Source organism: Clinocottus analis, unplaced genomic scaffold, assembly GCF_023055335.1.
Source record: "Clinocottus analis isolate CAN_PGR_092001 unplaced genomic scaffold, fCliAna1.0.p SCAF_22, whole genome shotgun sequence".
Lineage (NCBI taxonomy): Eukaryota > Metazoa > Chordata > Actinopteri > Perciformes > Cottidae > Clinocottus > Clinocottus analis.
In genome coordinates, this window is record NW_027175954.1 from 3,595,266 (window position 1) to 3,620,457 (window position 25,192).

At 42.9% G+C, this 25,192-nt stretch overlaps 1 protein-coding gene across 2 annotated transcripts in view; it reads left to right on the top strand.

The window, feature by feature from the left end:
* The window catches only part of LOC137792948 (F-box/WD repeat-containing protein 7), a 58,888-nt gene extending 34,064 nt beyond the window's left edge, over positions 1–24,824 (top strand). For both annotated transcript variants that reach the window (XM_068588785.1, XM_068588786.1), the window contains exons 2-11: positions 2,813–2,895; positions 4,234–4,375; positions 8,968–9,102; positions 11,232–11,355; positions 11,546–11,682; positions 12,303–12,416; positions 17,849–18,030; positions 19,224–19,449; positions 20,225–20,435; positions 22,225–24,824. In XM_068588785.1, the coding sequence (XP_068444886.1) occupies positions 2,813–2,895; positions 4,234–4,375; positions 8,968–9,102; positions 11,232–11,355; positions 11,546–11,682; positions 12,303–12,416; positions 17,849–18,030; positions 19,224–19,449; positions 20,225–20,435; positions 22,225–22,493 (1,623 nt within the window). In that variant the 3' untranslated portion in view covers positions 22,494–24,824. The remainder of the gene's footprint in view (positions 1–2,812; positions 2,896–4,233; positions 4,376–8,967; positions 9,103–11,231; positions 11,356–11,545; positions 11,683–12,302; positions 12,417–17,848; positions 18,031–19,223; positions 19,450–20,224; positions 20,436–22,224) is intronic.
* The last annotated feature ends 368 nt before the right edge of the window (positions 24,825–25,192 follow it).

A 25,192-nucleotide genomic window follows, 5' to 3' on the forward strand; every position in this document is an offset into this window, starting at 1 on the left:
CCAATTCTTTCCGAAATGGACAGTTCTCAGATGCGTTGTGACGCCGATTGACACGATGGAACTGTTTCCTGTCTGCGTGAAGCAGTTTCTGAAAGATGAGATGAGATCCTTCAAGTGACTGATGCTGCAGGATGTAGTCTGTGTTGAAATGAATCAACACATTATGTAAGAGTGATTGCTGTCTTTAAAATATCATTAACTCTCTGTGTATCCATCTGTCGTGCTTTTGGCCAGATAGGGAAGCCAAGAGGAAGGAGGGTAGGACTGATTAGCGGTGATTTACAAACACTGCGTGCTCTGGTTACCTTTTTCCCAGGATGAAACGCAAGAAGGGGCTGGTTCCACGCTGCTTTTTTTCCACGCATGCATTTAGTTTTTCTTTTCTTACATGCACACACACACACACACACACACGCAGGCACACACACTCAAAGCCAGCCAGCACTCCCCGCTTTTTTTCTCTCTCCCACTCGGAAACACACACACATTCATGCATACACACACCCAGGCTCTCCTTGGCTACTGAACTGCCTTTGCAGTGAGATCACCGCTTAAAGAACAAGGAAGTTGGGTTTAAGAGCTGGATCTTCACAAGTCGGAATATCTTTTAAATCCCCCTTTATGTTCCTTAGCACTCAAACAGACTGTCAGCCAGATATTGTATATGGAGACAAGTGGAACTTAAGATGCATACGTACCAAGCTTCTGAAAAACATTTAGACAATTTACATGTTTGTTTTTCCACGAAGAATACATTTACCAGTGCCTCTTCTCTACGTTCCCGTAATAAATCACTCAAGATCTGTGTGGCTCTTCCCTTGAATCGCCCCTCCCCTCTGCAGCTTTACACAGGAGCTGACTTGTAAGGAGCGGATCACAAATCATTGGTCAGATCCTAGTGTAACGTCAAGGGGGTTTCTAACCTGCAGGACAAGTTGGTGTGCTGATCATGTCCACATGCCTCCTATAGACTCAGTTGTGTCAGTTGCTTGGGTGCATTGATTTGTTCTGGAGTCCAAATTTAATACTGAGATAGGGAAGCCTGTGGTGATGCCTATAATGCTGTGGGTGCAACTGCTGATATCCTGCTCATCGTTCTGCTTTTCTCAATCGTTTCTCTCGGTTCATCGTGCTGCCCTCAACACTCAAATGTGCCACTTGGGCTGAAAACAATGTGGACAAACACACACCCTCCAAATTATAGTGATAAACAAAAACAAAAAACATCTTGAGGAGAGATGTGTAATCATCCGACTGAGGAGCCAGACAGTATGGAGTCACATGTCCAGTGCCAGTGTATTCTTAGCATCCAATACTACAATAACACGCCAAAAATACATCCAAATACAACATATCGTTTTCCCCAAAAGAAGAGTTTATTTTGAATGCGGCTTTTGCTCTCGAAAAGCCATTATCAGCTTCTAGGACAGGTTGCGTCTCGCAGCACAACAGGCTGCTCTGGAACTCGAGACCAAATGTCGACAAATTATTTTAACCTTAAAATGAAAGTAAAAAAAAAAAAAAAGATTATGCCACGAGTAATGGAAGAGAACCTTGTGAAAAACATGCTATGTGCTTTTCTGCAGTAATACATGATTCATCAGCACAGAAGTGATGCCCATTTCTTGGTTTTCTGCTGGTGGCTCCCACGATACAGCATTTTATTTTAAGTGAATCCAGTTGAGAGAACAGTCTTTTTGTTGTTTTGGAGTATCACATTAAAACCTACCTAAGCTTTTATTTCGGCATGAAACATGTTACTCAAGAAACAAAACAGGACCGTTGCATTGTTAATCTTATTTTGGCCAGACACTCCAGTTCCATTATTTCGTTCGCTTGTGAATCGTGAGGGGCCGGCGATGAGATGCTGATCACTTGCATGTGTAGTGAGGGGCCTTGCCAGAGAGAGTGGCAGGCATGAGATGAAGAAAATTGGCTTGCCAGGGCTCACACAGGCTCCTTTGTTTGCACAGTTGGGTAGGTGGTAACAGGGACTGGGTGGCATGTTCACATGCAGGTGATGGAAAGAGATAAAGAACTCTGTTTTTCTGTCTCAAGTGTCCGTATACATCAAGCTTTAAAAAAAAAGGAAGAATGCACCCCGTAGCCTCCTTGAACAAGTTTCTCTATCTTGTGGTTGTTTTGTGTGCATGAACATGTGGTCCACTTGGAGTTTCGGGTGTGAATGTGAGAGTGCCTCTGTATATCATGTGGTGTCTGGTCACCTCCGACATGGAAGATAATCAAAGGAAAGCACAGCGTTGTCATAGAAGCTCCTGCTTTGTATCTCACAGCGTCAAGCTGCCTCCGCTACAGATTTGTTATGGAACATGTTAATGCATTTGATTCTCTAGCCGATGCATTCGTTTAATTCCCTATTTGCATGAAGCTGTTGCAAAACTGTGAATATGCTGGATTTCAGACATCATTTTAATAGACACCAAATACAAAGTATGCCACTTTGCATAAGCAATTTTCTGCTTCCACCCCTGATTTAACAAACTTACATGACGCATGACCCTTCCTTTTTTTTAATTTGCCTTTCAAGAACTGACTTCTCACTTGAAAAGTAAAGTGACTTAGACTCTGTTTTTGAAAGAAAGTTATTAGAAGGGAAGAAAGCAATGATGGATTATACAAAACATGCCCAAACTGCCGCCTCCAACCACATACTATTGCTGCACATTTTTATTTACTTCTCGGAAGGATCCAGTGTAATAATTAGGTTTCTGTTTACAACAGAGGAGTAGTCTCCTCCGTTGTGATGCCCTGCTGGTTTCTAACGTTTTTCTTCTCTGTTTTTCTTCCTCAGATGAAGAGAAAGTTGGACCATGGCCCCGAGGTCCGATCTTTCCCTTCAGGAAAAAAGCCCTGCAAAGGCACAGAGTATCCGAGGTAAAGCATCCTAGATTTCCCTCTAAAGTCTCCCAGTTGCTCGTCTGACACGCCCTCTCTCAACTTTCCTCGCACACCTGTGTCCTGCATTTATTTCCCGTTTTGGGGTTAAGGCAATCTTTTCCACGTTAACGAGTCTTATCTCCTTATTTTAGTGCTACTCAGGTATTAAATGAATCTACCATGACAGGAAAAGATGAAAAGATATCAAGCGGCATGAACAAAGATGCTTTGTGTCTTCAAACAGAATGATGCTTCACAACTTATTGCATCTCCAGCATCCAGCCAGCCGTCCCCAATGTTTCTCTAACCCTGAATATTTAATGCCAGTGTTCACATGTAACCACATTAAAATTCAGACTGAACACAGTCACTTAACTGTAAATGTTGCTATGTAGCTCGCTCCGGCTCAGTTTCCACAATTCATTAAAAATTAATCAATAATGAAATGGAACCCCCAGCTTTTCTTTTTCCTGCCAGCAAGCAGAATTTGAAAAAAAAAAAATGGAGGGAGCCCGCTGGATGTTTTCTCCCACTGCCCTGACATCACGAGTGCTCACGGGCGCCCTTTTGAAGTCGTGTGCTGCTTTTCACATGCAGGTTCTTACAACTGAAACTGGACTTCACCAGATTTCTGCGGGATTGTGCACACTTTGAAGTCATTGAAGAGTTAAGGATAACATTCGGTTTGAAAGTAGGACATGTGTGATAAGGGATGAAATATATCCTTATTGTTCTGAAGTCCGGAGTTTTATTTACATCTTGGTTTCTCGGGGCTAGAACTCTACAACAAAAACTGTTTTTTATTTACACAGCCAAGAAGTAATTATATTCTTCTATAATTTAAATAGATTCAACCCGTATTATAACAAATCTGTTCAGCTGGCCATAAACTGTATGTCATTTTAAAAAAGGAATGGAGGTCAATAAGGAACATTTGCATAATGTTCAAACCAAACACCATTTCTTGTATTTGCTTGGAAGAATACACAGGCTTTAAGCTGCGGTTTTCATTGCTGAATCAAATCTGTTAGTGGCAAAATGCGTTCAGTTTTATGTGCAGCGTTAAATATTTAACTCGGCAGTATTTGCAATCGTTTGTGTTTTCCATGTAAAGTTTGCAGTGGAAATATCTGCAGAAGTTGCAGCAAAACAAACCCGTGAACAACGTATTGAGCTACTTGTTCTCATCAATAGTGCATCCTTAATGTCTGTAATATTTCCTTAATGTTCATTTTTTTCTCGTCCACCCTGTCATGTCTGCAGTCAGCCATTTGCCTGTGAAGATCTAATTTTATTATTAGTTTTTAAGCGTTTTACCTTCCTTGTAAATTGCAGCCCGACAGGAATCGTCCCATGTCCGGCCACACCCACCACATTTGGCCACATTAGAACAGCCAACTGTCAGGGGCAGCAGAGACGGCGCATCACCTCAATCCAGCCACCCACGGGTCTCCAAGAATGGCTCCGAACATTTCAGGTGAGCATGGTGGAGTTTTCTTATTTTTTTTCTTCTCTTTTTCCTTCTCCTCCCACGGGCAACTCCAAAGCCCTTGAGCAAAAGCTCATCAAAAAGCAGATGTTGTGCCCAATAATTGTTCACTTAGTTTCAGAGATAATTGCTGCCTTGTTGTCCGGGCCCACCACATTAGCATAACCGCTGTAGCGTGGAATTGGAATTTGCCGTACCTGTTCAGACTTAAAAGCAGAGTTATAACATCTATTGTTTCTACTGTAGACTTAAAGTCTGTACTAAATGTTGAACAGATGTTGTCTTCTTTGGTGCTCTGATGAGAGAAATTAGCCACTGCGGTATAATCTAAGCCTGTTTTTACCTGGTCATGTATTTCTACTGCATCCGAGGACACGAATGCAGAATTTGTCTCTCTTATGAGGTCAATTTATGTCCATGATTAGAAAAACTTGGAATAGGCGCGTTAGACTGATGGAGACATAAAGTAGTACTGTCTTTATTTCTCCATGTTTCAGTTTACCCTATTTTCATATTAATTTTCCTATGTTATTATATGCTGTACAAATGCAACATAATAGAGCCATTTCCTTCATGTTAGACTTCAGCTCTAATGATTCCAGACTTCATGGGAATAGGATGTCATTTAAACATATTACCCTTCATGTGGTCTCTCTGATTTCCTATATAATAGGTTGCCATTGACTTCATTACCTCAGAGAGCTTAAACCCATTTTCTTTGACTTGCTGGGCGAACCTGTGACACCTCAGTGTTTATTTTACATATTAGTCTTCAGGCCTGACCTGCTGCAGTCTTTAATTTGACAGCACAGGCTTCAGGCAGCTAAACCTCAAACATTCTGTACATTCCCCAGTCCAGTCCTGTCCTGCAGCTGCTGTGAGAGAGGGAAACTAGAAGGCAGCATACTGTAGCTCGAGAGAATGTTTTTCACAAAAATGTCCAAACTACTGGTGTTATTTTGGGACGTTTCACTCTCAAAGACAAACACAAGGACACACATGGCCATGGCAAAGTCACATGTTACATTGGAGGATTAGTTTGAGATTTTGGAAAATACACTCGATTGCCCTTTTGCAGAGTTGGATAAGAAGCTCGAGGACACCCACGTGTTCCATTAAAAGGAAAAATTCGCCATCCTTTTTTTTGCGTGGTTGTAGTTGATTGAAGTAATGTATTCCTTTTTGAGCGCTAAATTGTCTGAGAAAGCTAATTTCGCCTGCTCGCTGAGCCGTATTGGCAGTGCCTACATGTACCAGGATGCATTGTGGGAAAGCTTCAGACACCGCTCCGTCCTCGGCCTTCTCAGCCGCAATTCTTGGGCAGTATACTTTGGCTCAAATAAATCCAGCTGAATATTTAAGCCAAGCAAAAACACTATCAAATGTGTCCTCGGCCATAACGCCCACAATCCATTCATTTTTTGAGATTTTCACAGTTTTCCACACAAGCCGAGAGAATAAGTTAGTAGAGAGCATGGCTCGGGACTACCCGGAGAAATCCGGGCTGAAAATGCCGGTAGTTCTTACTGGTAACAATGTACGTCAAAAAATATTTTGCAGCTTTCTGGGTCAATATAGCAGGCACTAAGGGAACACCGAATGGACAGCCAACTAGCTTAGCTTAGCATGCAGATTGTAAACAGCTGGCCTGGCTCCTTCCTTCAGTCGCCTCTAAAGGTGACTAATTAACACAATATATCTGGTTTGTTAAATACGTACAACAACTGAAGTGTAAGAATGCTTTTATGGAAGATGATATGCTTCTAAAATAAAATCTAAAACCTGCTTTCACACAACCAACACAAAGCACTTCTGGCCTGATACCATTGCTTGTTAACTTAAAAAAATATATATTTATACAACACATCTTATCTACTGAATGTATCCAAACAACCAGCAGTTATTATCACTGGCATAACATTTATAATAATTGCCTCTTGCCTCTCAATGAAATGAAGTGTTCCTGAGCAGATACTTTCACACTTCCCTGAATGTCTGAACTGAGATATTTTATTAGCATCTCGTCAAAATGATCAGTGGTTCACACTTGTGCATCTGTGAACCAGCCTGGATTCCCGGCATGTTTAAGTGTCAGCACTGTGATCCCAGATGTTAGTTTTTTTTCACACCCATTCTCAGGGGAAATTTGTGGGAAATTTAGAAAAACATTAACTCAAGCAAGAGTACAACTGACTTATTGAGAGAAAAATTGTTTGAGAAGCAACAATGAAGGACTGTATTTGATTGTGGAAGCTCTTGGAATACTCCGCTCTTCAGAATTCTGATTTGAGATCAATATTCAACTAGGGCTGGGCGGTATAGCGTCTGTCAATATTCCGTACGATATGAAATTTTCATATACCGTCGTCCGGTGCACGGATCCAAAAATGAGTTGTTGACAAGCACCCGTAAGGACGATTGATATTTTACAGTTTAACACCGAACGCGCAGCGAAACTACTTACTTGTCAGGTTTCTTAGGTTTAGTCATGGTGCAGAATTACACAGCCAAATTGCATGCTGGGAAATGCAAATTTGCCGGGCGGCAAACAGCTGTTTGTGTGTCCCAGAATGCATTGTGGCATCATTAAACGAGGAACAATGGCGGAGGAGAAATCAAAACTGAAAGTTGACAGTCTCTAAATACTACTGTTGTTGAGTTACAAAAAGTAATTTTAAGATGTTTTCTGGCGAGAAGTTGGTTGTTTAATTTTCAAATCTGTGGTCAGTTTGTCAAGAATCAGCCGACTTAAAGAGTTACCGGCAGTTTGGCGATGAGCCGACAGCGGGCACCTCACCGCCCCCTGCTGCCGGCTGAGAGGGACCCGAACACGGCAGGACTTTTTAAATGATTCGCTGGCTCCGAGTTCTCCGTAGAGGAGGTTATGAGGATATAACGAGCGATATTTATTAGTTTATTATTTATTCACAGTAACGTTACGTCAGTTTGACTGAGGGAAAGGTTAAGATTGTTATAAACGGTTTGTGTCACAAAGTGTTGTGTTGTGGCGTTTAACCCTGTTAAAGAGCGTTAGTTGTGGGTTATCAATTGTTATGAAGTTAAATACACAACTAAAGTTTGAACCATGACTGGAGTTAGAACCTTGACACATAAGTATACCGCTGTGGTTTCTAGATCAACCCGTGTAATCATAATGGTGTTACTTGCACTTGTTAGGGCTTATCACAGCAAACCAAATACACTATTGTGTATTTGGCAGGTGATGAAAAAAAAACAAACTATGATTTATTAACCCCATGAAATGGATCTTACTTCTTAAAGTTGTCAAACTATAAGTTAGAGGGTTTTAGTTATAACAAAAAAAAAATCCCCATCTCATATTAGGAACCTGTAGTTGTTTAAACAAAACGTAATGAAAATTGATGCTACGCATGAGTAGCTGTTGCATGGCCGACCCGATGTCAGGGAAGAGGTCTCTGAACCCCTTGATTACCCACAGAACCAGCACCTCTGGCAAAAGCTTTTAGCTGCTAAATTACAGGTAGTTTTCATGCGCTAGATTTTCCATCCTGCCTCGTAGCCTGTAATCATTGTTAGATTTCCGCGCCCCACAGAGAAAAACAACTGCGGCTGTTTTGTCCAACATACAGTGCAGCGCGAGTCATCAGCCAGAGATAAATATCACAATGTTCAAGCAGAAGAAATAACCCCACAGAGTTTTATAATGTTGTTGATGAAGTCTGGTTTCTGATGTTCATAATTTCCACAAATGTCTCGCCTCCGGGAAATAGGCAGGTGCCTGAAGTAACTCTTTGCTGCTGTGGGTGGGGGGCCACGTAGGGAACATTAACGTGTTACAGGCGCAATGCAGAAGGCCGTTTGTTTCCAGCGCTCTCCAATCAAAGTAAAATAAGAGCTTACACAAGCACACTGAGAAGTCTGCTTTTGACCACGATAAATTGGCACAACTACGGTCTGCTGCTATGTTTTTTTTAGTTAGCACAGCTGTGTTGACTGTGGCAATCCAGATGTGTGGCGGTGTAATTAATATTCTGCTGACAGAGTTCAACTAGTGTATTGCCACCTGTAGTAGCCAAAAATATTTTCCCCCTTTATTTTAAATTCTTTTGTGAGTACAGACTGCAGATGAATCAAAAGCAATAGAAACCAGCAGCTCCTATAATGTTGTACTGATACCACATGTGAAAAAAATCACTAAAAAGCTACATCAGAAAGTGTTAATCCATGATTTAGTGTATAGATTGAAGAAGATGCAAAGTTTCTTAATGTAAGACACACAAATTATATTATAGGAATGCTACGCTGTGTTTGAAATCAATTGAAAATGATGCAGAACTGTCCAAAATGGAATGGATGTCATTTATTATTGCTGACGACTCAAGTCTAATGTTACTGGATTTTATCCTGATTTCAGTTGAGACGACTCTCTAGTACGTTGCTCGTTGAGAGTTGCGAGTTTCAATCAGTCGGCCAGCTCTCAAGTAATTACCTCCCGGTTCTGTACGCTATGTTGTGTCGCTTTTGTTCCTATCGAGGTTTAAACACACTCTAGACATAAGCTTTTTAAAAAAATGTTAAACGTTTCCTTTATGTTGCAGAGCTGGACCGGCCCAGAGAAGCTGCTGGCGCTGGATGAGTTGATTGACAGCTGTGAGCCCACACAAGTCAAGCATATGATGCAGGTGATCGAGCCGCAGTTTCAGCGAGACTTCATCTCCCTGCTGCCCAAAGAGGTGAGTTCCTGAATCCCTGTTATGTCTTTACACGGCTTCCTCTCCACTCCTCGCCCTTCTGTCTGACCTGAGCCCCCGTGGGAATTCCTTCAGTTAGACATTGTTTTGAAGGTACAATACGAGACAGAGACGTGGCTTCCTCTCCAGCCCTAATCCTGTCGCAATCTTCCCTCAGATCATTTAAAGACATCCATAGTGAGGTGTCTTGTTTTTTCCTCTGCATCATAACTGACAATTCAAACACTCTGAAGTGCCACGCTGACGATAAGATCACATAAGGGATTCTTACACAACAGCCTCAATCCACCGTATCTGGTGCAGCTGATCAAATACTTAACACCTCGACTCTCTCTGGCAGGTGTTGGGATGAAAGCTGGGGGCTGCAAGCATGGAGTCTGAGGCAATACAATGCAAGAAGTTGCTCTAAAGCCAAATACACAACAGCATCATGTGTGTTCTCACCAGCACATGGGTCCCCTTTTATTTAGTTTTCTGTCTCTTCTTCATAAATTTATTTATATATCCTGTTCTCTCTGACTTCTTTTGATAATCCCGTCCGTCCTCTCTGCCAGAGCTGCTGGAGATGTATTGAAGGTGGCTGTCAAGTAATTTTAACGGGACAATGCCTGTGGCAGCACTACAGCTACAGTTGAAATTGAAACCATCAAGAGAACCTTTAGAAAGCGGTGCGTCAGGCTTAAAAAGCAATCACCGGAGGATCGAGGTCCCTTCATAAAAGTTTTGAAATATCCTGAATCCCGATAATGACAACTGGCTTAGACAGATTCTCAGGTGATTTAGGAATGTCAAGGTTTATGGGTTTTGTCTGGGGCAAGTGATTTGAGATAACTTTAAAACTCAACTTTAATACCGGAAAGCCTTTCTCGGGTTGAGAAAACAACATGAAAACCTTCTGATTGCCCTTCATAACGACGCTCAGTCCTCTTTAAAATGTTGTCGAATAAGTTTTGAACTGCGGGAAGTTATTTGAAAAGTAACATCTCCAAAGCTTTCATAAAGGTACAGCAATATTCAGTTCACGTTTGAATTCATCTGTTACAAATAGCTGTCTAGTTCTTAACGGAACTAATTCACAATGAATACTGAGTAAATAAACTTAGTAAATAAACCTGGTTAACAGTCTACTCAACTAATGTTTACCTTCTGCAATGATTCAACAGTTACAGCAGCATTGTACTAGACATATTTAAATAGCGAGTTTAACAATAATACAAAGAACTTTCATTTATATAATTGTATCAACAGAATTGTTTGACCAGCTTCTCAAATGTGAGGATTTAACCTTTTGTCAATAATAATAGTTAATGGAATATCTATGTTTTGTTGACATTTGCTTGGATAAAACAAGCTAAATCAATAGTGGGCAGATTAATCGATAATGATGATGAAGAACAATCTAGACACGATCAAACAGCAACATTAAGACTGGCACACTGGTTTTGACAAACCAGCCCCTCATTCTCCTGATGTTTGTGACACCACTCCTAAATTAATCAGTGTGTTGTGGGTCATTATCTCGGATTATTGTAATATAATAAAAGAACAATATTTACACAACCGGTTACAAAATGAACCTATAATCTTTCCCCTTTTTTTGATGATACAGAACATCTCTTGTCCCAAAGGTTGATCCACCGCATTGTTTGGTAAAACAAACATTGTGTGTTGAGACCTTTGTCTAAACATATACCTGTTACAATATGTTAAACAGCAGACCGCAGCGTTTTTTTCGCTATTGCTCAGGGGTCCGGATTTATGCTCATTATACCAGGTTTTGTGTCTTTTTATGCCGGCTTTGGCTTAACGAATTGTAGCCCCGACATTATTACCCGCAGTGTGGCTCCTATTGTGTATTTTTTTGTTCGGCTTTAATGGAAATGTTGATTCAGTTTTATGGTAATGCCATTGTTTACCCTTGCTCAGTTAGACCCATGCTGTCATATTTTGCACACAGTTTGTTCCGTTTTGTTGTCCTGATCTAGTTACTTCAATCTTCAAGGTGAGTCGGGCGTTCGTACCGTTGTCTACACCCGCAGCGGTGAACAATGCATCCTTTTTGTGTCTCCCTTTTTCTATTGACACCTTACGCATTCCTCGTGTTTCAACAGCTGGCTTTGTACGTGCTGTCGTTCCTGGAACCGAAGGACCTCCTTCAAGCAGCCCAGACGTGTCGCTACTGGCGCATCCTGGCAGAAGACAACCTGCTGTGGAGGGAGAAATGCAGGGAAGAAGGTGAGTCTTAAGTCTTTGCAACAGATGCAGACAGAGAACATGCAGTCGCACCGCGGGAGCAGTCTGGAGCTGCAGCTGTGGGCAATGCTGTGCTTAACGGTCCCGCTGTACCCGTTTTTAAAATAAACTTTTAGAGGACAAAACATGAGCCCTAATCCAATCTGTTTCCATCTCTCTTGTCCCCTCATAGGCATCGATGAGCCTCTGCCCCTCAAGAAGAGGAAAATCGTCAAGCCTGGCTTCACTCACAGCCCCTGGAAGAGTGCTTACATCAGGCAGCACAGAATAGACACCAACTGGAGGAGAGGGGACCTCAAATCACCCAAGGTAGCTTTGCCTTCAAACCTAAATTCCCCAGCGGGTGGATGATCTCAAAGACCTGATATAAAATGGCTTTGAGTCACAGAAAGATGATGGAAAGTTAGCGGGAGGTCACGTCTCAACAGTATTCTTGTTGAATAATAATTTAGCTGCAGCACAGGATGTTCTTACTCTTTTTAATCTTTAATGTAAGGACTCTATTTGTCCTTTACCTGTTCAGAAGATTCCCGTAAAGCACGAGCAGCATGCTAGAGCCAATCCTTAATGGGCCTTGTTTGCTTTGGCTCGCTTTGAAATGGCTGTCGGTCATTTTAGGCCACCGCTGGTGCTCTTCATACTCCTTTGCATATGTAGTGTGCTCTGACGTTTGCTGTGCTAGCAGTCTTGCGACACAGTATTACATGCGCACAAACACACACACATACACACACACACACACACACACACTGCTTAAAGAGCCGCGTACACCTGCAGCACTTGGTGACATTTTCCTCTTATCTCCCCTTTGATGTACAAAGCACCAGAGACGTCTCATTGTCAGCCTCAATTCCTGCTGTGTCACTCAGCATCCACCCCGCCGTCCATGTCCTTCTCATTGCATCTCTCTTGATCTGTCTCTTCTGAAGGTGCTGAAAGGCCATGACGACCACGTGATCACCTGCCTCCAGTTCTGTGGCAACCGCATTGTCAGCGGCTCCGACGACAACACGCTCAAAGTCTGGTCGGCCATCACAGGAAAGGTACACGTTAACGGCTTTTTTCATTCCCTGTTCCCCTTAATGGCTTCCTTTTCTGATGCTCCGTTGTCAGACTTTAATGGACGGTAGGCAAGTTCAAACTGAATTCACTTCATTGATTTTCCAGACTTGTTCATTGGGAAGCAGATGAGACATTCATCTAAATTATTAAAAACAGGAAAACTTTGCTCCCCGTCCTGTCAACATAGTTAGTAATTGGTAACATTAGCCCCATCAGGTGAAAACATCCTGGCAAGACTCCGTTCCATCTCTCTCTATTCTCTCCTCTTACATTTTGTGGTTTTGCTGACTTGTTACACGGCACGTGTCTGCAAGAGCAGTTAGTATTCACAGCTGAGGCCGGTTCAAGCTACACAGAGCTTGGCTGCAGCTTTACGCTGCTGTGTATTCGGAAGAAAAGCATTGGTTGTACTCTGGTTTCGGAGAGAGATTCACAGATTGTTGTGAATCGCAGCTCTTTTCATGCCTCGGTGTTGGACTCCATTTACAAAAGAGATTTTTAGCAAAAGATATCCTCTGTAAACTTGTCGTTGCTTATTCCTCTTTTTCACTCGGTTCCTTTTACTTGGAGAGGAATTGAGGTAAGTGGAGCTGTACACCCCCCCCCCCCCCTTTAAAGAAAAGCCTTTCGAGAACTTGATGTTCTGCACAATCACACTGCAGTAGGTCTCTCTTTGGGTCGGACACAATATACCAGAGTTTGCTTTCCATTGATTTAAAGACTCGGTCCAACCCAATGGTAAAATTGGCATTCAGCCAACTGGCAATTACATGCACGTCGGTCTCATTTGCTGATCTGATCAGATCTTGCCAAGGTCATCCGATAGGCACGGAGCACAATTTGGCTCTCCTTCACCCAAAGACATCTGGATGACGGGTTGTTGAGCTCCAGCTGCAGCGGATCCACATTGGTAGAGGAAGTCTGCGCTGAGTCACATCACCAGCGGGCTCGTACGCTTTTTGTGAAACCACCCGGCCTTCAGACCAACGTCACAGCCACACAGTACATCGTCTGTGGTTTCGACAACGCTAATCCGCCTAAGATTTGTTTGTTTACATTAGTCATGAAGAGGAGATGAGCCGAAATCCGTTTCTGTTTGGGTGATGTATTCAGAGCACAAACCCCTTTGTGGATTTCATCTCTTTGCTTCCTTAGCACTCAACTCAAGAAAGAGAATCTCTCACTGGAGACAAATGGCCAATTAAGCCTAGTCAACCATTTCGGGCGAGCAGTCTGTCGAAGCCAGTAAAGTAACAATACAATGGTTTAACCAGCACCTGCATTTGTTTTTCCTCCTCTGTCAACATCCTTTATGGTCTCTGCCAGCACTTTGAGGACTTGATTGCTACGTTTTCTTTGCCGCCAGTTGTCCCCGCGACATACCGGCCTGTAAAGTGGCTATCAGTGGTCTCAAGGTGTTGAGTAAAAAGACAGTTTGCGACAGCCCTTGGCTCAAAATCCACCTGCCAATATCCACTCCTCTTGTCCTTCATACTGTAAATCATATCTACTTCATAATCGTGTTTGACCATGATGTGCCATTTACCGCACACCTGAGAAAGCTCAAGGTGACCTTGCACAGGTCAACCGCTAAGACCAGAACTCCGGTCTTACTCTAAATAGGATCTATCAGAGATGGCAGCGCTCTAATGAATGGAGATGAAGAGTTCTGATGTATTAACGATCCTCCTTTTGAAACCTGACGCCAGTAGACGTTATGTTGAAGATGTTTCTGTCCTTGCATGAAAAGTAGTCTCTCCGATGAGTTAATGAGGTACAGATTACGAGGGTAAATTGGCTCATACGCTCGTTTTTCTTCAGATGGGAGATTTGAAATGCAGCGCTGGCGGCTTTCACTGCAGGTAGAGGATTTAATTTGAGGGGACAGAGAAAGAAATTGGTCGTAGAAATAGACCAGATGTGCCAGAGGTTGAGCAGCGTTAAACGTTTCTCCTCGGCCACTTTTTGCTGCTATTCCACAGAAACATTTTGTTCAATTTAGAGCAATCAAAAGGATTCCCACTGTGATGGGACAATGTGGGGGGATCACGTGGTGTTACATCACTTTAGCGGGATCCAAATATTATGGTGTGTCTCCACACACAGTATCCTCTTCACAGCTCTAAATGGAGCGGTATGATGCGGGAAAAAATTAGTAACTGATGTTACGATCATTTTTTTTTTTTTAATTTGTCCAAATATCATTTCTTCTGTTATAGATTTGCTTATGAATCGTGTATTTTGTTTAACTCTTGTAGAGGACAGAAAGCAAAGTGTCCCATTATATTGACAGGGTTGTTAGCATGGACGCAGCTTAATTTTAATAAATTTCAATAAATCCTCATCAGTGCAAGATTGCCAAATCCTTAAAGTAATGTGATTCCCTAATGTTCCATCTTTGCTGGCAGTTTTGTCTTTCCCTTGATTTAGCTTGTTATATAAATCACAGTGAATTGAACTCTTGCTGTGAGGAAATCCAAATTATTATCCGAACATGTAAATGCCTTCATGTAAATGCCTCCACACCTCTGGCAGCACTGGGCCGTTGCTTAGTGATCAGGTAAGACAATGGGGATTTGATTGCGGTGTAAGTATTTCATCAGAGATTTAACAAACACACCAGAGTCTGAGATTAAATAGGATTAATGCAATTTGGAGTCTGCTGAAGCAGCGGACGCTTGGGTGCCGCCTGAAGGCTTTTTGTCTTTACCTGACGGACCTTTGTCTCCGCGGGTCCTCCAGCCTCGGTGAAAGATGTTAATCTTCCACGCACAAACGGTCGCACACATCTCAACGCTTCGAAGGTGGCGGCCTGGTGCTCAACAGAGCAGCACGTGTCCTTGGTGGTGCCTGTCAGCGGCAGTCTCCACTGTCAGGCCGATCCAAGATGGCAGACCATTGGGAGAGGCGTCCTCGGCCCGATTTCCAGTTTAACTTCTCCTCTTCTTTAACTTGCAGAGATAAGAGATTTATTTTTGAGCTGTGAACTTAATTGGAACATTGTCTAGACAAATTAAAGTGATTATGGTCCTCTAGCATTATTGCAACTGTGGCTTTGTATTGTGTCTCCGTGATGAAGCTTTTTACTGTGCAGGAGACTCAACAACCGCCGCTCTGTCGGTAATTGGAGTCGACCAGTAAATCATAACTATGTGGTCAAATCAGCGGCAGAATAATTGAGCATGTTGCCATCCTCGTCCTCGCTCGGCCTTTAGACCTTCAGTCTTCAGGTCTTTTTGATCCATCTCCTTTCTTCCACCAGCATGTTTCAGTGAAACTAGCTGAGACCGTGGTCAGTTTGAGCAGCTGCAGGGGAAAGCATGAAAGGGTCGCGACAGAAAAATACTGCACTCATTACTTGATCTATCAGGAGGCCATGGACGCCATTATATTGGGCATTATTGGTTTAACTATTTGTCCGCTTAGCTGTTGGGGTTTTCATATATATATATATATATATATATATATATATATATATACATATATATATATATATATATATATATATATATATACATATATATATACATATATATATATATATATATATACATATATATATATACATATATATATATATATATGAACTCCATAGTTGCTCTGGTCGTTAAAAGTTTCTCTCAATGTAGAAACCATTTGAGCAGATCTATTTTTGAGTTGTGTTATTAGACTCCAGCGTTCAGCCAAGCAGAACGTTTTCCACGACTGTGGTAGAAGTACTGGCACCACCCAGGGACATCTGAGAGCTTTCTCTTGTGCTTCTCTCTGTCTTTACTGACAAACTCTGAAATCAGTCATTTTAAAAAGACATGAAAACATGTGACTGATCCTTAAAGCAGCTTTTACTGTAGATTCAGCTGTGGCCTGGGGGTAATCTCTTAATCATTAAGTGAGTCTATAATGTGATTTCTTGACTTGATGTAGTCTATCTTGACCTTTTTTGCAAATCATTCGCTCCATCAGCTTTAGCCCTGTTATCCCTTATTTTCTGATATTTCCTGCTAAGGCAAAGTATGTGGCTTTTTCACTCCAAAGAGACGTGGTATAGCGCTCTGTAGCTGGCTGCTATGATGGATACACTCTCCCACACTTCTTTCTTTCAATGTATGAAAACATCATCTTAAGCACAGTATAAAACCCCTCCGGTTCATTAAAAGGATGCACATCTTCTTTCACTTTCAGGGACGGCCTCATTTTATGTTTGTTTCAGAGACTGATAAAGACGCTTAAGCCCTCCATTTCAGGTACTCTCTTCCCACACGGTGTTTGAGGAGGCACTAATCACACACACGGATTCTTGTTTTGGAACCTCGACCGCTGGCTCAGATTCACAAGGAAAATCTTTCATCCCTGAGAGTATGATTACAATAAACTGCAGGCCCGTGGTTGAGTATTACAGAAGAAAAGCAAATGTTTATCACAAATGTGGATTAAGATGCATGCTGGGTAATAATGCTGTCAATAACACTCATAATGTCCCACAATATTCCAAAACATTAGCCGTGCATCTGCCATGTTTTAAATGCAGAATACATTTTAATTTAGCCAGGCGTTTTTGCGACTGCAGTATTATTCACTTGACTACGGAAGCTCAGAAAAAGGGCAGCGGTAATAAAACAAGAGACTTTTAACACTGAGGTTGATTGTCAGGTCATGCCACATTGGCCCACAGTTAATGGAGTGATTCTCTTTATCACGCAACAGAGAGGGCGAAGACGGGCTGCAGCAGCATCCTCCTCCTCCATTGGCTTCAATAAAAGCTCTCACCCTGCGCCGCCATTTGCTGCTCAGCGGCTTATCGGCTGCTTTCCGGGGGTCACATGGTGAACACCTCAAAGACGCGCTCCACCCAAACCTGACATGACCACAGCACTCGCCACTGACCCCCGTCCACAGATCGCTCCTGTACCCAAATAAATTGAATTAAAAACATCGAGGTTAATTAAATTAGAAGCTGTGGAGATGCAAATTCAATAGATCAGAAAGATTTCCATAACTGCTTAAATCAATAGCTAATCTAGCATCCCTAATGAGGATGAATGGGTGTTTTTTTGTTTTTTTAATTTAAATTGAAGACAGTTGGAAAACCTTCTTGCAAAGAGAACAAATTGTCTGCTTTTCCAACAGATAAGTAAAAGCAATTAAAGATGCTCAGAGAGATTTTGTCCCAGCTGCAGGTATTCAACGACTAGGTTCTTCTTTCCCTAAAAAGGTCTCATAAATTACATTTTTCTTGTCTTTTACCCCCTGGAAGCAGTAAGGGGTCACAGTGGGGGAAATGTGATTTTACTCAAATGTGATGCATATATTAATGAAATGCACCCGAATGTCTTTGAAACGTAACATCTCACGTCTCTGATCCGTCAGTGACAAACGCGCTCATCATCTTTTTCTTCTTCTGTGATCTTTTCAGTGTCTGCGCACGTTGGTGGGTCACACGGGGGGCGTGTGGTCATCCCAGATGCGAGACAACATTATTATCAGCGGCTCCACTGATCGCACACTCAAGGTCTGGAACGCAGAGACAGGCGAATGTATCCACACCCTCTACGGGCATACCTCAACAGTGCGCTGCATGCACCTACATGAGAAAAGGTACGAGGCCCATTTCACTTCTAAATCTGTTTGAGGTTTTATCTTTGTATTGGTTATACAGAATATACAGCTTCAAGAAGATGTGAGGGACATCAAACGGCTCGCCTGCCTCTGTCCAGGCAATAAAATCCTCTGACCAACACCTCTAAAGTTCTCCAAATGGCATTATATTCTTGTTTTGTTGAAGACAAACCAACATGGGGACTATCCTTTCAATGTGCCCTACGTGCGCTGTTATTATTAGAATCATTACGCCCGACTTCACGGCGATCCCACCGAGCAAAAAGAGCATCTCTGCAACATTCTTAGAGGACAGTGTCTCTATGAAAGTGAGCATGTGGTCTCTGAGAGATTAAATAAACCCTGTGAGCCGTCTTAAGTGAACTGCTGCTCGCTCATTCACTTAGTATTACACTCCGGAGACTCAAAGTGCTCCTTTCGCCTTAAGGCCCACCAAGGTTTTTGTATAGCATTTGATTACTCACTCAGTGGAAATGCTGCAGGCAGACAGTGAATAACATGCTGGTGATTTCCATCTATGTAGCGCTGTAAGGCATTTTATGAATAAAGAGTATGTGCTGTGTGTATTTACACTAAGTTTATTTTAAAAACAGAAGTCATTTTTAGAATAATCTCAGTCTGTAGTGTCGGGATTCTGATGAATATTTAAAAAAGCGGTGTCAATCATTTTCCAGATTTAAATAAGTTTGTGTTAAAAAGATATCCTCAGCACAAACCGTTTTTTTTTTGTTTTTTTTTACTGTTTTCGCAGTGATAATCTGGGATTTTCCGTAAAGGGAGTTTCCCTTTCTGTAACGTATAATATATCGTTCCTCTCCGGGGGGGTGAAGGCGCTGCTGGAGTGCAGCTGTTTGAGTTAAATGAGTGTTTTTGTGCTTTCAAGTATGAACATGAATGTGTGACGCTGTAGGTTACTCAAAGTGAGAGGAGTGAAAGAATATGTTCATACCTGTCTCATTTTGCCGTCAATGCAGCTGCCGCAGTATGAATCAAAGTATTGTGTCGACTATATTGAATTTCATCGTACAGAATCTGTTACTTGTGGGAGAAGTTAGTGAAAGTGAAGCTCAGCAGTAAGACTTCAGTTTGAACTCTTTGTGCTGCACCCAGACTCTCAGAACGTTTCCCCACATGTTTCTGACACATGTTGCGTGTCTCTTCCTTCCTCTCAGGGTGGTCAGCGGCTCTCGTGACGCCACGCTGCGTGTCTGGGACATTGAGACGGGTCAGTGTTTACACGTGCTCATGGGCCACGTGGCGGCCGTGCGATGCGTCCAGTACGACGGGCGGCGAGTGGTCAGCGGGGCGTACGACTTCATGGTGAAGGTGTGGGACCCCGAGACGGAGACCTGCCTCCACACGCTGCAGGGCCACACCAACAGAGTGTACTCACTGCAGGTGAGCAGACACACACATTCAGCAGTAAGAGTTATTTACATTTGCACATCAGAAGCTTTTTATTTTTTCATTTTGGGCTGGACCTGCACAATCTTCAGTAGGAAATACAGCAGAATCGTGTTAATCCAGCCATTCATCAAAACATATTAGCACACTCAGTTTCTCTTGTAGCGTGGCAGTCACAGGGTGAACATATAAAAAATAAATAATTCTCTAAGGTTGTTGCTTTGTCAATGTGGTTTACACGCCATAAACACGTCAATGTAATGTGATTGCACTAACGCTTTTATCTGTCTTGCTCATTTTTATCTACTCTTTTTAAATGTTTAATGTAGTCTGTCTGTGTGTGTGGTTGGGGTTGTTTTAAAATGCATGCCTCGGTGTCCTCTAAGATGTCCTCTCACCCACTCTGTGTGATTACGGTGCACTTTTAGCTGGTGCCATCAACCTCAGGGAGGAGGCTGTTTACTGCACTGATAGATTGGTTTTTGTAGCACGCTGCATCGTTAGGCTTTTTAAAGTGTCGATGCTCTACTATTGGACGTGCAAATACAAGGCAACGCTTCACACGGATCAATAAAATTCATTAATTTCAATGGGTTTAATCTTAACTTTGTTAATAATAGTAAGACAGTCTGCTGCTCCTGCCTCAGCAACAAGTCAAAGTCACCGTTACTGTCATCTTGATTTAAAAATGAATTTCATCAACATTCGGTCTGCTCTCAGAACTGAAATAAGTGTAGAGGCTGAACTTTTGACCCCCTCTGCCTTCTAGTTTGATGGGATCCACGTGGTGAGTGGCTCTTTGGACACGTCCATAAGGGTGTGGGACGTGGAGACGGGCAACTGCATCCACACGCTGACGGGGCATCAGTCCCTCACCAGCGGCATGGAGCTCAAAGACAACATCCTGGTCTCAGGCAACGCAGACTCCACTGTCAAGATCTGGGACATCAAGACGGGCCAGTGCCTGCAAACACTGCAAGGTGAGTCTGCCGTCCGTGCTCCAAGAGATTGTTGTGTTTATATTAACTGGACCAAACCAACCTAAACATGGACGGTTAAATCGTACCAAAATTATATTGTGACAATCTGAATATTGTTATCATTCTACTACATATTTACATAGATTGGTTATTTGCTGCTTTATTAATATAATTGTACAGTTTAGTCTATTGAAGGTCGTTTAATATCTGGTACTAGTTGGTAGTATCTTTCTGCACCATATTTCATGCATGTTGTACTTCAGTAGGTCAAAGTTATTCTAATCGCGTTGACTGTAATTATACTCATAACTATAAATGTATAACTTAAACAGAAATATGGCAACAACAAAAAGCACAAAGATGGGACTTAGGTCATTTATAGTCTGGATTTTAATTGGACGGTCAGTTTCAAGCCGTCTGTGTGGCAGTACGGCGCCAACACCTTGTGGGCCTGCTGGTCCTGATTACACTCTCATTTCCTTTGTGTCCGTTTTGAATAGTTCAAAACCCATTAGCAGCAGCGCTGGTGCTTCACAGGAAGTTGGAAATCCTTTGCTGAATAGCAGCAGCAACCGGCAGCGCCCCCGCCCCTAAATGCCCTCATTAGCAAACTACAACCCTGCATGCTAGTTCTACAAACACCAAACACCCCCTCGCTGAACAAAGGGATGCCCCAGTGAGAGTCTGAGCACAGAGGGGAGGGACACGGCGCACCGGGAGGGAGGGGGTGTGTGTGTGTCTGTGTGTGTGTCCGTCCTGTAACGATAGGGTGACTACAGTGAAGGGACGGACGCCAGGGGGCTTTGTAGGTCATATAATTAGGTCAGCGGACAATTTCTGCTATTCATTAGTGCGTTTTGATAAAACAATGGGCCGACAACAAGGTCGTCACTGTCAGCTGAAGAGAGCATAGGTAATGATGGAGCAGGCTTTGTTGTGCTAATGCCGGGAGGGGAGGAGAGCGGCAGGCATGTTGGGGGTTGGTGCAGTGCACGAGTGAATACTCAAGTAAATAACAGCCTTTGAACTAACTGGAGACAGAAATGTAAAATATGTGAAAGCTTGTTGATGGTGAGATTCAAAAGGAAATTCTCTGCAAATGGATTGTGAAAGCGGAAATAAATTGAATTTGTCTGACTGAAGTAGCTGCTACAGCGACTTCCGGTAAAAAAAAAAAAAAAAAAGCAGTTCATTTGCCAGCACTTGTTTGTGCTTTGTGTCGGCGTAATTGATTTAATTAAGATATCATTCATTTTTCAAGCCCCGAGGGAAATCTCAAGTCGCTGCACGCGTAGTGTCACAAATAAAGTCACCTCAATGGAGGCAGTAACAGCCGCCATCTTCACTTAAAGTGTGGCGTCCTGCCAGCTACCAGCACACCAACACAGCAGACGGAGGTGTAGCTGGAGCTGTAAGCCTGCGTGACAGTGACGAGTCCTAAAGCCGGCTGCCTGCAGCAGGAAGTCTTGACTACACTGTCACAATAGCTTCAGGAATAAAGGAGGGGAATTCTCCCTTTGTGTCTCAGAGTTGTTTATTCTGTATCCAAGTCTCATTTCAAATGCACCCATCCACATCTCTCTACCCATGACATTACTCTATTTATTTCAAACGGCTGTTTTTGACAATTATACCAGGAACTACAGAGGCTAGGGCATGACATTGTTTAGTGAGCGTGGAGAGCCTGGTCGAGGAACACGCATTCAGACTGCGGTTCCTGCCGGTAGGAATGCAGTGAAACGTTTCTTTACGTCCTTCTAAGAATCTGTTTCTTTGTGTGTGTGTTCAGGTCCCCACAAGCACCAGAGCGCCGTGACGTGCCTCCAGTTCAACAAGAACTTTGTCATCACCAGCTCAGACGATGGCACGGTCAAACTGTGGGACCTGAAGACGGGCGAGTTCATCCGCAACCTGGTGACCCTGGAGAGCGGCGGCAGCGGCGGTGTGGTGTGGCGCATCCGAGCCTCCAACACCAAGCTGGTGTGCGCGGTGGGCAGCCGCAACGGCACGGAGGAGACCAAGCTACTGGTGCTGGACTTTGACGTGGACATGAAGTGAGAGGGAGAGGGGGAGGGCGACGCGGTGGGGGAAGGAAGAAGAGAGAGAACCGCGGAGAGGAAGGAATGGAGAGGGAAACGGGAGATGAGATGGAGCCCAGAACTCTGCACCCAAACTCGCAAAATCTACCACCCCCACCGACAGTGGGTTAGTCCTGTCCTCTGCCATCAACTTCCCCCGCCCCCCTTTGGGCAAATGTTACTGACGGAGCCGCAGACCCTCACACGTGTTCAGCCCCCCGCTTTCCGACCCCCCACCACCAGTACGCGGGGGAGTCGGGAGGGGAATCGGGCTGGAAACGAGGCGTCGGGACGCCGCCGGTCTGTCCCTCGATTGGCTGGGAGAAAGAAGAGAGGAAGGAAGGAACGACTGATGACGACTGAACTCTTTTGAAGTGACTCTCAATCAACCCTCTCGGTTCGGGGTCCGCTTCGCACAGAGACTTGGTTCCGCTCAAGCCTGACAGATTTTGAGATGTATAGAGATCTATTATTTTTTAAAGACCCCCCCCCCCCACCTTCACACACACACACACACACACACACACACACACACACACACACACTCCTCGCCCTCCCATCAGCGCGCACGCCCCCTCTCACACACATACACTCAAACGGCCAACCGGAAAACGTTCACTGTAGGAACATGTAGAGGAAGGTGAGAAGACATTTAAAGGCATCTTTTCTCACACAGCTGCTTGTTGGAGGGTTCGGCCTGTAATCGGGCTCGTTTCCTGTCACTCCATTCCCGTTCTTATTGTTCTCCACTTGGTTTCTGTAGTTTTCTTTACAATATCGCACACAAACACAACTGTGAATTTCAATACGTTCTTGATTTATCACATGAAAGAAGCTTCACTCGTGTTTTTTTTTTTTTTTTCTTAGCGTTTGCCAACAGCAACAAATCCCAGTATTAATAACCTGCTCTTTTTAGGTTTGCTGTTATTATGTCACACGTTTTTTTCTCTTTTTTATTTGAGTTGTTTGTTCCTCCTATCTTTTTTTTTCTACATCCCTGAGTCTGGAGCTCCGTCTCCACATAAACATCAGTGCTGTCCAGAGTTTTTCAGTCGAGCTGGGGAGGTTTCCTCAGCGCTGTGACGAGGAGAAGTAACGGTTCTTTGCTCCAAGCGCTGTGGACTATTGCCCCTGAACGCCCCAGCCCCTTCCCCTCTACTGTTTTCTCCCAGTGGCCAAACTGTATTTATGCTGCTAGATGAATGGAATAAAAAGAGAGCGATGGAACTTTTACTTGCTGTGACGTTTTAGTCCCAGGCAAAATTCCAAATTGAACTCTATATGTTTGGACTTTAAGGAACAAAAGATCACAAAAGATAACATCCAACTTTTTTGTTTTATTTTGTTTGTTTTTGCCACTGAAACTTGAGCCAAACGTGCCTCTACGAGGCTGAGAGGAGGGAGCGCGTCCGGCAGATACTGACGGGAGCGCCTGCAGAGAGGAAACCAGGGGGATGTACACTGTTGGCGTGTGTGTGTGTGTGTGTGTGTGTGTGTGTGCATGAGTGCGTGTGCTAGCGTGTTAATGGGCAACTTGTAAACACATTCCTTGGGACAACGCTCTTTCAGCCTGTTCTTTGGGGAAATGTACAAATGCTGTGTGGACTGGCAAAAGAAAAAAAAAAAAAACTAGCAGATGTATTGATTTTAACACGTGAATGAAAGAACTGTCCGTATCCGTGTGATTGGTGTTCAATTCAAAGATGTCTGAAGCAACAGAGGAGACCATCACAAAGCATCCACTGACGGGTCCGAGCTGCCGGGAGTCTTAGTGTTACATGTGCTGCAGTTAAAATCTCCGGGGCGGCTGCTCGGCGGCGGTCGCGGCCTCGAGGGATCGTCAGTTGGGGGGAAAATAAAAACACAAAAGGCAACAAACGTGAACAGAAACATTGTAGCCAAACGAAAAATCGTCTCAATCTCCAAGAGTCACAACTCAAGCTGAACTGTGAAAGTGGTATAACACTGTATATTAAAAAAGAAAAAAAAGAAAACAATCTTGCTCTATCTCCTCTCGTTGTTTTCTCCCTCTGTTTTAATTTATGATCTGGTTTGAGAAATCAGATTTGTTGCAGGTGTTTTATTTTTTCAGTTAATGTAAACTGCCTGGCAAAAAAGAAAACAGACAGAAAAAACCTTAAAGGGATTGTGTATTTGTTTGATTCACTTAGAATTTTATTTTCTTATAACTTAAGTGCAATAAAATGTGGGTTTTTTCTTTTTTCATTTCAAGCATATCGGTTGTCTGTTTTTGTTACCTGTGTGAAGGCATCTTATATGTTCAATAAAGCAAATTATTTGGTTAATTACAGCCACGATGGAAATACTTTTAACGTGTATGAGAGTGCAGACTTTGTAGACCAACTGATGGACACTCGTATCCAGAAAGACACCCGCTAAAGCTTCGGCATTATCATTATTTTGGAAGTCCAATCTGAATCAAAACAGTCTTCACAAAATCACTTCAATCCCACTGACTTTTTCTTTGGCATTAAATCTATGGGGGAAATTTTTAAACCAACATTTTAAGAGTTAGGATACATTTTAATCACACGTGTAATATTTCTACTGAAAACATAATTATGAGGATTTGTTTTTCTCCAATTTTGCCCTTAATTGAATTATTCTTTTCCAAATTGACATAAAATATACATACACATATATAAATATATACATACA